The following is a 16,196-nucleotide window of genomic DNA, read 5'->3' on the forward strand; positions in this document are numbered from 1 at the left end:
GAGTACTTTTTCACCTACTGTTTGGTGCTTTCTCAATTGTAGAGTGCTGAAAAGTAAGTTTAAACAAAATATGAAAAATTACCTCTTAGGACACGCTTGCCCAAAGTCTGGCTCGGGGGCCAAATGTGGCCTGCCAAGCCATTTCTGGCACCCCCCAAAGGTCTCTACAGTTGTTAATTCCATGTGACCCAAAGGCCATAGCAGCGGTGCCACATGCAGGGGGCAGCAGCAGTAACAGGCATTGACTGACATCTGCCACTGCTAGCTGCACACAGCATACAGGTATATGGGCTATTTCCAATGGAAATGTTTTATTTGAAAAAATGTCACAGACATAGTGTACCAAACAGCAATCTGTTTATTTTTGCTAGCTTGGCCCCCAAGCAAACTCAACAACGGTAATATGGACCTTGGCCTAAAAAGTATGAATAACCCCTGTCTTAGTGGAATACTAAAAGTTCATTAACTGACATTGCTGATGAGTACAGGAATATACCTAAGCCCCCTCTACCCAAATCTAAATTTTACTTAGTAAATCATATTGGGCATGCAAGGGGCTCTTCTCTGGGATCTCTTGATCTAGTGCCTACATGTTACTAGAAGTTTTCTTCTACCTTGCTTGAAGGATCTTGTCATCTATTCTTCATTGCAGCCAGCACTCATTCAATGTCTTGTTAGGTTGCTTTAAAGAGACTCTGTAACATGAAAAACCTCCGCTGGGGGTTACTCACCTCGGGTGGGGGAAGCCTCCGGATCCTAATGAGGCTTCCCACGCCGTCCTCTGTCCCACGGGGGTCTCGCTGCAGCCCTCCGAACAGCCGGCGACAGAGCCGACTGTGACTTTAATATTTACCTTTGCTGGCTCCAGCGGGGGCGCTGTGGCTGCTTTCGGCTCGGAAATAGACGGAAATACCCGATCTCCGTCGGGTCCGCTGTACTGCGCAGGCGCCGGAAACTTGCGCCTGCGCAGTAGAGCAGACCCGACGGCAATCGGGTATTTCCGCCTACTTCGGAGCCGACAGCCGTCAGAGCGCCTGCGCAGGAGCCGGGAAGGTAAATATTGCGTCACCGCTGTACGGAGGGCTGCAGCGAGACTCCTGAGGGATGGAGGACGGCGTGGGAAGCCTCATTAGGATCCGGAGGCTTCCCCCACCCGAGGTGAGTACCCCCCAGGGGACGTTTTGTCGTTAAAGTTCCTCTTTAAGTGTTCTGTGCTGCTCATGAGTTTTCTGCCAGGAGAAAAATTTTCATCTTCTCTAAAAAATATACCTTTTCAGCTCATAGCAACGAAAAATGAAAAACTTACTAAAAAGTAGGTAAAGGTGTAATGTCAAAACTAGTGGGAGCTTTAAAAGTATTTTATTTCAAAATATCTCCTTGGAGAAAACTCAGGAGAAAAGTAAGTAGACACATTACTGTGGCAGGAATAAGCTTGTGCACCGCTCTGAAAGACAGTTAAGTGAAAAGACTATATACTCTGTACAGCATTGCTGAAGTTGCTGAGTTCCAAGCTTCTGGCTTGTAGCTGAGTAGCTGTCTTTCAGAAGAGATTCAGCCTGGATGTCTCTGAATAGCTCTCATACAACCTATTTTTATACTTTGTGGATTCAATATAGCTGCTTAATTTGGAGTTTCCCTCAATCTCTGGTTCTGATTTGCCGAAATTTCCATGCATCAACCTTTATCATGTTTTAAATACCTAAGCCATAATCTTTTTTGTTTACAAATTCCTTATTTCAGTTATTTGTGGAAATTTACGTAGTTTGGGATATTTACACATACTGACATTTGCTTATCGGGTCAATTTGATGCAGTTCATTTAAAATGGACGTCAGCAGCCATCTTGTCTGCATTCTTTTCTCTCTGACCCGCTGATTTACTTAATTGCACCAGACATTAGGACTTTAAAATATTGAACAAACTTCATTCTGTCTGTCTTTTTATGATAGTAGTCTGGGATATTTACACATACTGACAGTTGCTTATCGGGTCAATTTGACGTAGTTGATTAAAAAAGGAAGTCAGCAGCTATCTTGTCTGCATTTCTTTCTTTCTGACCTGCTTATTGACTTAACCTCCCTGGCGGTAACCCTGACCTGCGCTTGAGGTAGGAAAAATGTGCTCAGAGTGGTAATCCCGAGCTCAGGTCGGGGTAGAGAATTCCATAATTTTCTATGAGATGTGGAGTCCTGTGCTCGATCGGGGCTGCGCAGTGGGACTCCAGCCTCTCTCCCCAGTTGTCTGCTGCTGTCTGTGGCTTCTCTGGCTGTCGGGATCCCCTTATCCCCGCTCTTGTTCCTGGGACCCGGAGGCCAATTAGTGCGGCGGAGCGGTGGTGGCGCGGCGACATCATCGGGGTCGGGACTTATTTTTAAAGTGGACACTGGGCAAAAGAAAAACCGAGAGATGCGCCTTCTGCACGCCTAACTATTCCTGATTGGAAAGTTAGCCAGTGAGTGCGGCTTCACCAAGAGCCGTATTATACATGTGTGTATCTATCTATCTATCTATCTATCTATCTATCTATATATATCTATATATATATATATATATATATATATGTGTACATGTGTATATATATATATATATATATATATATATAGTTTAGCCTACCTGATCCCCCCCCCCCCCCCCATCTGGACTGGACAGAAGGAAAACCTAGAGGAATGTGCCCTGTTTGTGCAGTATATAGGGAGTTTAGCGTGTCATTCCTCCTCATTTGTCATCACAAGTTGTAATTTGATCTCTCCTCTGTGTCACCTGACTGCCATGGCAGATAAGCTTATTTGAAAGCACAGGATGTCAACAATGTAGCCATTTGGTTCCCAACTGCTTCTGAGCTAAGTGCTTCTGCCTGTTACCAAATTTTGCCTGTTACCGAATATTGCCTGCACTGACCTCTGCCTGGAATTTTTCTACTCTCTGCCTGCCACCTGCACTGACCTCTGCCTGGATTTTGACTACTTTCTGTCTGCCACCTGCACCAACCTCTGCCTGGATTTTGACTACTCTCTGCCTGCCTTATTTGTACAGTTTCACATTTTTTTCAGTTTATTTATAGATTTAATTCATTCAACTAATTTGTCTTCTAGTCTTATATGCAGAATGTCTACCCGGCTTTTATTCTGACTTATTTTGGTGAGTTATGACTCAAGAATTGGAGGTCGAAAATTCTTGGAAAAAATGTACCGCTTTTGACTCATAATTCCAGACAGAAATGTACCGCCAGGGACGTTAATTGCCTCAGATATTAGGACTTTAAAATATTAAACAAATAATGCACTTCTGATAATATGACTCACTACTAATTAGTTTGGAATGTGTCTGTCCTTTCCCATAAGCCATCTTTGCTTATTGAAGAATACAGGGCTTCAACCAATATACTCATTTCAATATAAAACTTATTAATTCTTCTTACAACAATTAATCATATAAGATATAATTGCATATTATAATTTAATTATTGAAATCTTTTTCTATATATTTATCTTTGTGAACAAAAAAATTCTAAGAAATTTTCCACTGGCAGGTGTCAAATAATAAATCATTTTTTAATAATAGGAAAACCTTTATTGTATTTGTTTTATAAAGTAGCATGAAAAATATTAGTATTATATATATCGCCAAGTTGCAGTGTAATAATCTTTTCATTAAAAATGCTTTATGAATTGACATTTTTAGTTTACCGTAACATTTGAGGTTTGCTGCTGTCACTAATTTCAGCATAATTAACCGTTTGAGTACCAGCAGTCTCTGGTCTCTTAAGAACCAGAGACTGCTGGTACCAAAAACCGTCGCATCGCCGCACATACCTGCCGCTCCCGCCAATCTCTCACCGCCACAGGCTCCTCTCTATGTCGTCGCTATGACGGCAGAACTGTGTGTGCTGGTCAGGAGCCACTTTCCATCAATGTAAGCCAATGGGATTGACTTACAGTGGTAATGCGGTCAGGAGCCAATGAAATTGGCTCCTGACCTGCTCACACAGCTCTGCCGTCATACAGACGGCAGGGCGAGTGAACTGTGGTGGGAGAAAGCGACGTGATCATTGTAGCAGCGGGTGTGTGCGTTTATTGAAGCAGTAAAACCTATGTCCTGTTGACGGCCGCCGGAGAGATACATAGAGGGCATACTTCTCTTACGCAGACTGGCCACGACTGGAGGAAGTTACGGGACCCAATACTGGAGCTGCAGGTAGCGGAGGACAGCGGCATGGGAATTATCTGTACGCATGGTGCTGGAGGAAGCCCCAGGTATATATAAAACTTTTTTTTTCGTCTCTGGTTTCCTTTAAGGTGGCCAGACACTATACAATTTTTTTTTTTAATTCAAGGATTACAATCAATTTTTCTGATTGATTGCAACATTTGAAAAATCTCACCAATGTACCACATATACAGTGTTCAACGTTACCCCAATTATGAAAAAAAGTCGTTAGAAACACTAAGAAAATTGCTTTAGTGTATATATTGCCCTCCCTGGCGGTAAGCTTAGCTCGGGCTAGCCACTGGGGGCTCAATGCAGAGTATAGCGTGCAGTGGGCGTGATTTACTCACCTCCCGGGGGATCCAGACGTCGGCAGCTTTTCTCCTTCCGGTCCTCTGAGGCTCTGAATCACTCTGGTGAGATCGTCATCAATGATCTCACTACAGAGTTGCAGCGCTACCTGGAGGACTGAGGGAAAATTGCAGCACTGGAGCCCAGGGAGGTGAGTGAGTGCTGAGGCTGCTGCTGGCTTTCTGCTTTTTTCCTGATTTTAGTGTCTAAAACATGCTAAAAAGACCCTAAAATCAGGAAATAATCATACCGCCAGGGAGGTTAAGAAATTGACACCCTACACCACTCAATTTTCATAAAAATTGATTAGAAAAAAACTCCACTCGGAATTGACTTATATTGAAAAAACATGGGAAATCCGATCGGATTTCTTGCTAGAATAAAAAAAAAAGCTTTTGAATCCTAGGGAAATCCAATCTTTTATCGAATTGCCATAAAACTGGATCATTTTATTGTACCACGTAGGCCACATTAAGGTTTCGCGTTCAGCACAGAAGAATCTAAAAGAAGATTCCTTCATGAATATTAGTTTAGCCGCAATGAAATCAATACTTTTATCAACTTTTGAAGAGCTGTTTATTTTCCAGGGTACCAACATTCATGCAGTCTTGACCACAGCACTGAAGGATCCCACACAGTTTGAAACACCTGAAGTATTCAACATAAAGCATTTTTTGGATGAAAATGGCAAATTTAAGAAAAATAATGCCTTTATTCCTTTTGCTGCAGGTAAGAAATGTGATGCAGCTTAGTAAGACCACTAATCCAGTTGTATTGGATTTTCAGTTACACATCAATGGTAAGAGATGCTGAAAAGCGGACAGAAGCAGATACAACTGCGTTAGTGGGCCCAGGCCCTAAAGGGACACCTTGGAGCACAGCGTTACTTTGCTTTGTGACATCATCTTGAAAACTGCCAAGCTCCAGCACAAAAAAATATTTTCCTGTGTGGCAATTGACAAGTGTTTAAAGAGGAAAAAAATTGGATTAAGGGCCGGTTCACACAGCCGCTTGTCGCCGTTTACCGCTAAGCGCCTGGGACTCACCGGCTAAACATTCCCTAGTGAATGGGAGCGTTTAACATTGCGCGGTTACCATCAATTACCGCCGATTGCGCAAAGGCGACATTCCGATCCCAATTTTCCCCACGGTTTCAGACGACCCTGAATGCTGCATGTAGCGATTTACCGCCACGTATTCATGTCCCCTTGCGGGGACGAAAGCCAACGATCATCTGCAAGAATGTCTCGCGCTGCCCCCGAACGTGCCGATGCAGAAAAGAAGGCTGGAGGACGCCGCCAAGCATTTGTGTGAACTGGCCCCTACTGCACCTACAGGATAAAGATAAACAATACTACCCAACTACCCTTCCACTCAGAGCCATTTCTAGCTGTTTTTGTCACACCAAGCAAGAAGTCCTCTGTCCACCCCCCACCCCCAAAGAAAAAATAACAACACACATGCACACACACACAAGAATATGAAACTTGTGGTGTATAAGGTGGATGTTAATACAGTTCCCGAGATACAAACAACCTGCCGGTACTGTAGCATTTTCTTGCACACCCCTTCCTGCTCTCCCCCAGCTTAGTGTATAAATGGAGAGTATATCGCAGCAGAAACTTTGCTCTCACTTATCTGCTGGAGTCCAGTGCTGTGCTTCCTGCCCGTCCTCTCACCGCTATGCCCAGTGCTCTGCATCTCCTACTATATGTTACATGATTACATGGAACATAAGGAGAGTGAGGGGCCAGCACTAGAGGAAGCAGGAGACAGACAGGATGGTCACACAGGCTGGACTCCGACAGGGAGGTGAGAGCAATACTCTGCATTTACACACTGGGCTGGTGGATTGCAGGAAGGGGACAGGGACAGATAGTGGCACAAGGGGACATAAGGAGGCACAGGGTGACAGAGAGAGGCACAAAGGAGGGCAAAAGTAACCTAGGCACAGTAGGACAGAGGGATGCAGAGGGTGGCAGAGGTAGCACAAGGGGACAGAAGGAGACACAAGGGGGTAGGAAGAGGCATGGGGACAGAGAGGGGCACAGGGGGACAGGAGGAGGCCTGAGGGCCAGGAGGACTCACAAAGGGGAAGAGAAGAAGGCACAGGGGGACAGAAGGAGGCACATAGGGGGACAGAAGGAGGCACAAACGGGGACAGCAGGACACACGACGGCCAGAAGGAGTCACAAAGGTGGACCGAAGGAGGCACAAAGGAGGGCACACAGGGGGACAGACTGAGACACAAAGGGGGGCAGAAGGAGGCACAATGGGGGACAGAAGGAGGCACAATGGGGGACAGAATGAGGCACAAAGGGGGACAGAAGGAGGATCAGGAGGACAGGAGGCACAGAGGACTGAAGGAGGGTCACAGGAGTACAGAAGGAGGCACAAAAGGGGGATTGAAGGAGGCACAAAGAGGGACAGAAGGAGGCACAATGGGGGCAGAATGAGGCACAGATGAGGAATAATTAGAGATTGAAAGAGGCACAAAAGGGGGCAGAAGGAGGCAAAAGGGGACTGAAGAAGGCACAGAGGGACAGAAGGAGGTACAGGGAGACAGAAAAGGCAAATGGAGACATAAAAAGGCACAATGATATAGAAGGAGGCACAAAGGGGCACAGAAGAAGGCACAAGTGGGAGGTGAAGGGGCAGAGGTGGCACAGAAGGAGGAGGAGGACTGGAGAAGGAGGACTGAAGGAGGAACAGGGGGGCAAAGGTAGCACAAGGACAAAAGGAGGCACAAGGGGGAACAGGGAGGCAGAGGTAGCACAGCGGGACTAAAGGAGGCACATGGAGACAGAAGGAGGCACAAAGGGGGACAGAAGGAGGCACAGAGGGACAGAAGGAGAAACGAGGGCAGAGGCGGCACGGGGGACTGAAGGACGTGCAAGGAGACAGAGAGAGTCACAAAGGGAACAGAAGGAGACACAAAGGGGAAAGAAGGATGCACAAGGGGACAGAGGGTGCAGAGCCGGCGCTACCATAGAGGCAAATGGGGCAATTGCCCCTGGGCCTCTGACCTCTACTGGGCTCCCCAGGTGGTCTTTCTGACTGCTCCCATATGCCTGCATGTTCATTTTAGCTGCAGTGGTAGGCAGACCCATACTGGCCAGGGGGGAAGGGGGGCAATCTCCCCCCAGGCCGCCTTCCATTCAGTGATTTAGGGCCGGTCTGGTGTATTCAGGTTTGTTGTTGTAAGGCAATGTGAAACACTGACTAGCTGATAAAAGTGCAATTAGAGGACAGGCAAGCTGATAAAATATACACAGCATGATGTAGAGCTTGTCTGGAGGGTCCGTGGGCAAAAATCTGTCTGGTCTCTCCCCATTGTTATAATAACTGCATGTGTGGATAAGGTGTTATACAAGTTGAAAAGTTTTTGACAGTCCCTAGACTCCAGGAGGCCAGCTTTCTGACTTGTGTAAGAGACCAGCAGGGACAGGAGTCCTATTACAGGCAACTTAGCCTCTGTGTGATGTGGGTCTGCAATACAGATGAGCGCTCTGCTCCATCTAAGGGTATTCTCAATTTCTTTGCACTCCTCCTCTCTCTGGGCTAGTGCACGTCAAAATCATAATAGCAATTTGTGAGTGCGATTTTGTGAAACGATTTTCAGAGCGATTTTTTAATGAATCGCTCCAAAAAATGCTACATGCAGTGTGTTTGTGATTTTGAAAAAATCACAACGCTGCTGTGAGAACACCCTCATAGGGTAACATTAGCCAAGTGCTTTCCAAATCACTGTCAATTTGAAAAACGTTCAGAAGACCTCTTGGTGTGCACCAGCCCTCCTTCATTCACCTTTGTTTCCCTCTTTCCCTAGTGCTGGGTGTCTTCTGGTCATACAGGAAAGCTAAATAAAAGTGCAATCCTGGTGATTTTTTTTTAAATGTCTGAATAGTTGACTGAATAGCTTGTTGGAACATGGCATACGTAGCTTTGTGGGACATTCTTGGGCGACACTCTTAATTTCTTTACTGATTGATTCTGCTGGTATCTCTCTGTTCTGGTCCAAGGGGGGTGTCCACCAACAAATCTCTGCAGAGGGGCCTGATGTAGTTACACCCCTACCCAGCTGCCTTGTAATAACTCACCTGTCCCTGCAGCAGCTCCATCCTGTGCTCCCTCTTCAGCCACGCTGCCTGCCTCTATGATCCTGTGCATGTTATTTACATGTAACATGTGTCGGATGGAGGAGACACGGGCAGCAGGGCTGAAGATGAAGCACAGGATGGAGCAGCTGATACAGGTGAGTTATTACAAGGCAGCTGAGCTACACAGTGTGCCAAGGCCATGGGAGAAGTCTATGTGAGACCACGAGGGGCAGCAGTCGATTCGGGGGCTGACTTCACTGGGGGGGGGGGGATGCAGGGGAGCCCCAAGTTACTTTTGCCCCAGGGCCCCCGTGTGGCTTAAACCGGCCCTGAGAGGGTGCATGGAGCAGAAGGGGGAGAAAGGTGGCACATAGGGACATGGTGACAGCTGCCTGCAACTTACGCTACCTGGACTCAGAAGAAGCAGGTGAAAAAACTCCTGTGGGGGTGGGGCTTAGTCCAGGTGTGGGGCTTAATCCAGGGGCATGGCGCCTCCAGGACCAATGGTACTGCCGTAATGGCCTGTAATTTCTATGGACAATAACACCCGTATCTCAACCAATGTTTAACATTTTTTGATAAGTGGGCTGCTGCATCAAATTTAGCCTACTACCATCTTTAAAAATGTACGTGCTTTTTCAGCTATTTTGTTTTTTGTTTGCGATTCTGGAAGCCTGTGTAGCAGTTGCAGGCAGACCCATACTGGCCAGGGGGGAAGGTGGGCAATCTCCCCCCAGGCCACCTTTCATTCAGTGATTTAGGGCCGGTCTGGTGTCTGGTGTATTCAGGTTTGTTGTTGTAAGGCAATGTGAAACACTGGCTAGCTGATAAAAGTGCAATTAGAGGACAGGCAAGCTGATAAATATACACAGCATGATGTAGAGCTTGTCTGGAGGGTCCGTGGGCAAAAATCTGTCTGGTCTTTCCCCATTGTTATAATGACTGCATGTGTGGATAAGGTGTTATACAAGTTGAAAAGTTTTTGACAGTCCCTAGACTCCAGGAGGGCGGCTTTCTGACTTGTGTAAGAGACCAGCAGGGACAGGAGTCCTATTACAGGCAACTTAGCCTCTGTGTGATGTGGGTCTGCAATACAGATGAGCGCTCTGCTCCATCTAAGGGTATTCTCAATTTCTTTGCTCTCCGCCTCTCTCTGTGTAGCAGTTGTCCTAGATTGCAACAGGATCCCGCCTAGGATGCTTGGGGGGTGCGACGGGGGGGGGGGGGGTGTTTGGGGTTTAAAGGGCTCCACCCTACGGTTAGTTAAAGGAATACTATCGATTGAAACAACTTTTTTTTTTTTAATACTCTATATTAGTGTACACATTACCACTAGTGCTAGGGGCACTTTATTTATTCACCCAGGTCTCTCTCCCTCTATTTCTGCTTAAAAATTCATTTCTCACACAGCTCACAAATATATTTTACTGTGTCACTCACAGCATGCAGGAGACATGAGGAGAGATAGGCTGATCTGAGGTGGTAGCAGGTAACTAAATGAGCTGTAATATTGCTGGAATATAACTAGCTATACCAAAGTCTGTGTTTACACTCAGACTGGCTGCCTGCTTGAGGTGATTCACTCCAGGCTGCATCCACTTTACAAGCTGCTGAGAGGGGCAGACCACTGTTTACAATTAGCATTATTAGTATATTTATCCATCAAGAGAAGCAAAGATAATAAACACACATTGCTAGAATCTTTAACCCCTTACCACCATATCAATAAGATTCTTTCAGCAAGGTGATAATTAAACTATAAACTGAGGAGTTGATAGCAACTCCCCTGTACAGAGACATGGTCTAGCCCTCTGGGAGCCGTCAGTATTTAGATACATTTTGTTTCCAACACTGACGCCAAAACTGACGGAGGATTTTACAGCTGAGAGGAAAAGCTGTGTGAGGAATCAAATTGCTCCTAGTACTTGTCCTAATGTGTGCTACAACATACAGCATTTAAAAATAAATGCATACATCAATAGTATTCCTTTAAGGGCTCTTTCACATTAGCCAATGCGATTTTGTGCACGGCTTAGCAATGCATGGCATGCATGCTGGGGGTCCATTTCATTGCAAACAACCACAACACAACTAACCCAAAGGGAAATCATGTGCATTGTGCAATAATGTTCCGTGGCGTGTTACTTACATCGCAAGGTTGAAATAAAGCTTTCTGTACTGTGAATGGTAATGGACTTTCATGTTACCATTCATGTCGCCCTCAATGTGCTGTGCTTCATAACTGAAGCCACCACATAAAAGTGTGAAAGGGCCTAAATGAACATTTATACTGTACTGTAAACATTTCATATTAAATCATATTACAATGCTAATTATTGTACAAGCATGATCATTTTTTCGTTTACGTCTACTTTAACTTAGCTGTGTAATGGCGTTACAAGGATCCTAAACTATTTCCAAGCATTTACAGTGAGGTTTACGCTATAGTCTGACCCAGTCCCGACCAGGACAGAAACTGTCACTTGCATACCTGATGCTTAACTCTTTCAGGCAGAGAAATAAAAAAAAAGGAAAACAGCATAGTTATTTGTGTGTTTGGCACTGTACAGGATCTTCTAAAAAAATTAGCATATTGTGATAAAGTTCATTATTTTCTGTAATCTACTGATAAACATTAGACTTTCATATATTTTAGATTCAAATACACACAACTGAAGTAGTTCAAGCCTTTTATTGTTTTAATATTGATGATTTTGGCATACAGCTCATGAAAACCCAAAATTCCTATCTCAAAAAATTAGCATATTTCATCCGACCAATAAAAGTAAAGTGTTTTTAAGACAAAAAAAAGTAAACTTTCAAATAATTATGTCCAGTTATTCACTCAATACTTGGTTGGGAATCCTTTTGCAGAAATGACTGCTTCAATGCGGCGTGGCATGGAGGCAATCAGCCTGTGGCACTGCTCAGGTGTTATGGAGGCCCAGGATGCTTCGATAACGGCCTTAAGCTCATCCAGAGTGTTGGGTCTTGCGTCTCTCTACTTTCTCTTCACAATATCCCACAGATTCTCTATGGGGTTCAGGTCAGGAGAGTTGGCAGGTCAATTGAGCACAGTAATACAATGGTCAGTAAACCATTTACCCGTGGTTTTGGCACTTTGAGCAGGTGCCAGGTCGTGCTGAAAAATGAAATCTTCATCTCCATAAAGCTTTTCAGCAGATGGAAGCATGAAGTGCTCCAAAATCTCCTGATAGCTAGCTGCATTGACCCTACCCTTGATAAAACACTGGACCAACACCAGCAGCTGACATGGCACCCCAGACCATCACTGACTGTGGGTACTTGACACTGGACTTCAGGCATTTTGGCATTTCCCTCTCCCTAGTCTTCCTCCAGACTCTGGCACCTTGATTTCCGAATGACATGCAAAAGTTGCTTTCATCCGAAAAAAGTACTTTGAACCACTGAGCAACAGTCCAGTGCTGCTTCTCTGTAGCCCAGGTCAGGCTCTTCTGCCGCTGTTTCTGGTTCAAAAGTGGGTTCATGCTTCCATCTGCTGAAAAGCTTTATGGAGATGAAGATTTCATTTTTCAGCACGACCTGGCACCTGCTCACAGTGCCAAAACCACTGGTAAATGGTTTACTGACCATGGTATTAATGTGCTCAATTGGCCTGCCAACTCTCCTGACCTGAACCCCATAGAGAATCTGTGGGATATTGTGAAGAGAGAGTTGAGAGACGCAAGACCCAACACTCTGGATGAGCTTAAGGCCGCTATCGAAGCATCCTGGGCCTCCATAACACCTGAGCAGTGCCACAGGCTGATTGCCTCCATGCCACGCCGCATTGAAGCAGCCGTTTCTGCAAAAGGATTCCCGACCAAGTATTGAGTGCATACCTGAACATAATTATTTGAAGGTTGACTTTTTTTGTTTTAAAAACACTTTTCTTTTATTGGTCGGATGAAATATGCTAATTTTTTGAGATAGGAATTTTGGGTTTTCATGAGCTGTGTGCCAAAATCATCAATATTAAAACAATAAAAGGCTTGAACTACTTCAGTTGTGTGTATTTGAATCTAAAATATATGAAAGTCTAATGTTTATCAGTAGATTACAGAAAATAATGAACTTTATCACAATATGCTAATTTTTTGAGAAGATCCTGTACATACATACATCAATCTCCACGTCACCTTGTGTATCTTTTAATCACAAATCATACTGGTATATATTGTTAGAAGCTTGTACAGGTCCAATAAGTGAACATGTTGATATATCGTTTATTGTACTGTTTATCTTTCCAGGAAAGAGGCAATGTATTGCAGAGGGCATGGTGCGTTTACAGTTATTCCTCTTCTTCACCATCTTGATGCAAAAATTTACCCTGAAATCACCAGTGGACCCAAAAGATCTGGACATCTCTCCAGTTGATAGCAGCTTTACTGCTGTTGCACCAAATCAAAACATCATCTTTATTCCTCGTACATTAGAAGGAGGAGCTTAAAGAATTCTTACCAGCTTTATTTTATGTTGTAAAATCATTGGTTTCATTTTTTTGTAGTATCAAAACTACTCTGCTGTAATAAAGGTTTGAGTGAATTTAAAAAAATAAAGACAGCTTAAAGGAATACTATCGATTGAAACGACTTTTTTTTTAATAATCTATATTAGTGTACACATTACCACTAGTGCTAGGTCTCTCTCTCTCGCTATCCCTGCCTAAAAATTCATTTCTCACACAGCTCATAGTAGTTTGGGTCACCCTGAGCTGCTTTGTTACTCTGTCACACAGCTCACAAATATATTTCACTGTGTCACTCACAGCATGCAGCAGACATGAGGAGAAACAGGCTGATCTGAGGTGGTAACAGGTAGTGTTGGGCGAACATCTAGATGTTCGGGTTCGGGCCGAACAGGCAGAACATGGCCGCGATGTTCGGGTGTTCGAGCCGAACTCCGAACATAATGGAAGTCAATGGGGACCCGAACTTTCGTGCTTTGTAAAGCCTCCTTACATGCACAAATTTACAGGGTATGTGCACCTTGGGAGTGGGTACAAGAGGAAAAAAAATTTAGCAAAAAGAGCTTATAGTTTTTGAGAAAATCGATTTTAAAGTTTCAAAGGGAAAACTGTCTTTTAAATGCGGGAAATGTCTGTTTTCTTTGCACAGGTAACATGCTTTTTGTCGGCATGCAGTCATAAATGTAATACAGATAAGAGGTTCCAGGAAAAGGGACCGGTAACGCTAACCCAGCAGCAGCACACGTGATGGAACAGGAGGAGGGCGGCGCAGGAGGAGAAGGCCACGCTTTGAGACACAACAACCCAGGCCTTGCATGAGGACAAGAAGCGTGCGGATAGCAATTTGCATTTTGTCGCCATGCAGTCATAAATGTAATACACCAGTCATGATCCCCCTAAGAGTCCCTACAATGCTAGAAAATTTGGTACTGCTGAGCCATTGCCCTTTGAAAAGATGTGAGATTTTGGAAAGTGAAATAGGGAGGCAATGAAAGCCTATGGGGGAATTTACCAATTTTGCACCCCTGTAACTCTGGTTTGCAGAGATGTAGGGACCCCATCTTTGGAATCCAAGTCTAACAATATGTCTTCTACCTGCATGAGACATTTCGTGAAATTCAGACGTTGCTAACGGCCATGGCTGAGATTTATGTACGTCAGCATAACTACCATTGAAATTGCCCAAATAAACAGGTTTTTGTGACCCTAGGCTATGACCTCTTTGGCCTAGGGGCCCGAAACTCACCAGTCATGTTCCCCCTAAGGGTCCCTACAATGCTAGAAAATTTGCCACTGCTGAGCAATTGCCCTTTGAAAAGATGTGAGATTTTGGAAAGTGAAATAGGGAGGCCCAATGAAAGCCTATAGGGGATTTTACCAAATTTGGAGCCCTGTAACTCTGGTTTGCAGAGATGTAGGGAACCCATCTTTGGAGCCCAAGTCTAACAATATGTCTTCTACCTGCATGAGACATTTCGTGAAATTCAGACGTTGCTAACGGCCATGGCTGAGATTTATGTACGTCACCATCACTACCATTGAAATTGCCCAAATAAACAGGTTTTTGTGACCCTAGTCTATGACCTCTTCGGCCTAGGACTGCATTGAATGCGACCCACGCATTGTGCGCATTCTGGACAACACCAATTACTGTTTATTGTTTATTGAACCTCTCATCTGTATGTAACACCATATAATGTGCTGTTATTGTTATGTTATGTACTGCTGCCTTTAGAGGGCATAGTTCCTTTAAGACTGCAGAGAATTCTGGAAGAGAGGCTGGAGTGAGCAGAGGCTGCTGGGAGCTGAGGTGTGGCTGGTGTGCCTAGAGCCTGGGAGTGAGGTCTGGAGTGACTGGGACTGGATCTTCAGGCCTAAATCCATAGGACTGGCTTCCATTTGATTGCTGAGTGTGAAGAAGGGATCCTGTGACACAGATTTGCTGCACCCTGAGCTGAATCTTGCTGCTGGATCTTGGTAAAAAGGATACAGCTGCCGGACCAGAACTGTGTGAACCTGTGAGGTTGGTGGAGTCTGGATTGTACAAGCCGCGTGGACTTCAGAAGGAACCATTTTAGCTGGATTACAAAGTTTGTGAATCTCAATCTCCTCAAAACTTCTGCCTGTGAGTTCTGCACCTGCTGAGTGACCATTATCAGGGACTGGCCCTGCACCTCATGGTAGGAACCATCTTTGCAGTGATAGAGGGGCATTAACCTGGCTGAGAGGTTTGGGAGTCATACCACTCCTCTTACAACAAACTGTGGACAGTGTATGTCAGGACTGTTTGCCATAGCCTGCCATTCTGAACTGTAGCCTGGTTAACTTGTCCCCTCTGACATCACTGGCATCTATGCTGTTGCTGCTGAGTGCATCAGGAGTCTTCTTGCTGCTGCACCTTCTTCACAAGGCGCCCAACTGTGCACATAATGTTCCTTAAAGGGGTACCCCGAGTGAAACTGCACTATAGCCCACTGGCCAGTCGGGAGTTAAATAAGATTGTGCTACTGATTGCATTGTCTTAAGTTTGTTTCTTTGCTATGGTTGTGCGTCTTTCGCCAGTGTAGTGTGCACTCCTTTAAAGTGACACTGGAGGGGCGCAAGAGGTTACTACCGTGTGTTGATTGCAGTTTATTAAGCTTGTCCCTTTGCTGCGGTGCGTTCTGTGCCAGTCTAGTGTACACTTGTTTAGAGTGACACTGGAGGGGCGCAGGAGGTGGCTACCTTGGACATACACTTTCTATGCACTTTGAATGTGTGAAGCGTATTACTGTTACTGTTATGATCTTGCTGAGTTAACAAGTGTTTGATTAGTGCTATATTTTCTATTGCTTACTTCACCCCATTAGATCACGTTGGTCAGTGGGGAATAAATATATTGCATTGATACTGGTGTCTGCATGATTCTAGGAGGCAGGGTGCCACTGGAGGCGGTATCCACTAAGAGGCCCTGTTACATTCATTAGCGATCCAGTCTGTCTCGCTACATTTGGCGCCCAACGTGGGGCCCTCTTTGGTTCCGCCCGGTGACGTCTACGCCCCTTATCCCT

The 16,196-nt window shown here is 45.0% G+C and overlaps 1 protein-coding gene across 1 annotated transcript in view; it reads left to right on the top strand.

Annotated features, from left to right (window-relative positions):
* The window catches only part of LOC137528217 (cytochrome P450 2A6-like), an 87,349-nt gene extending 74,097 nt beyond the window's left edge, over positions 1 to 13,252 (top strand). The window contains exons 8-9 of the mRNA XM_068249489.1: positions 5,145 to 5,286; positions 12,929 to 13,252. Coding sequence (XP_068105590.1) covers positions 5,145 to 5,286; positions 12,929 to 13,128 — 342 coding nt within the window. The 3' untranslated portion in view covers positions 13,129 to 13,252. The remainder of the gene's footprint in view (positions 1 to 5,144; positions 5,287 to 12,928) is intronic.
* Positions 13,253 to 16,196: the final 2,944 nt, after the last annotated feature.

Source organism: Hyperolius riggenbachi, chromosome 8, assembly GCF_040937935.1.
Source record: "Hyperolius riggenbachi isolate aHypRig1 chromosome 8, aHypRig1.pri, whole genome shotgun sequence".
NCBI classification, from domain to species: Eukaryota; Metazoa; Chordata; class Amphibia; order Anura; family Hyperoliidae; genus Hyperolius; species Hyperolius riggenbachi.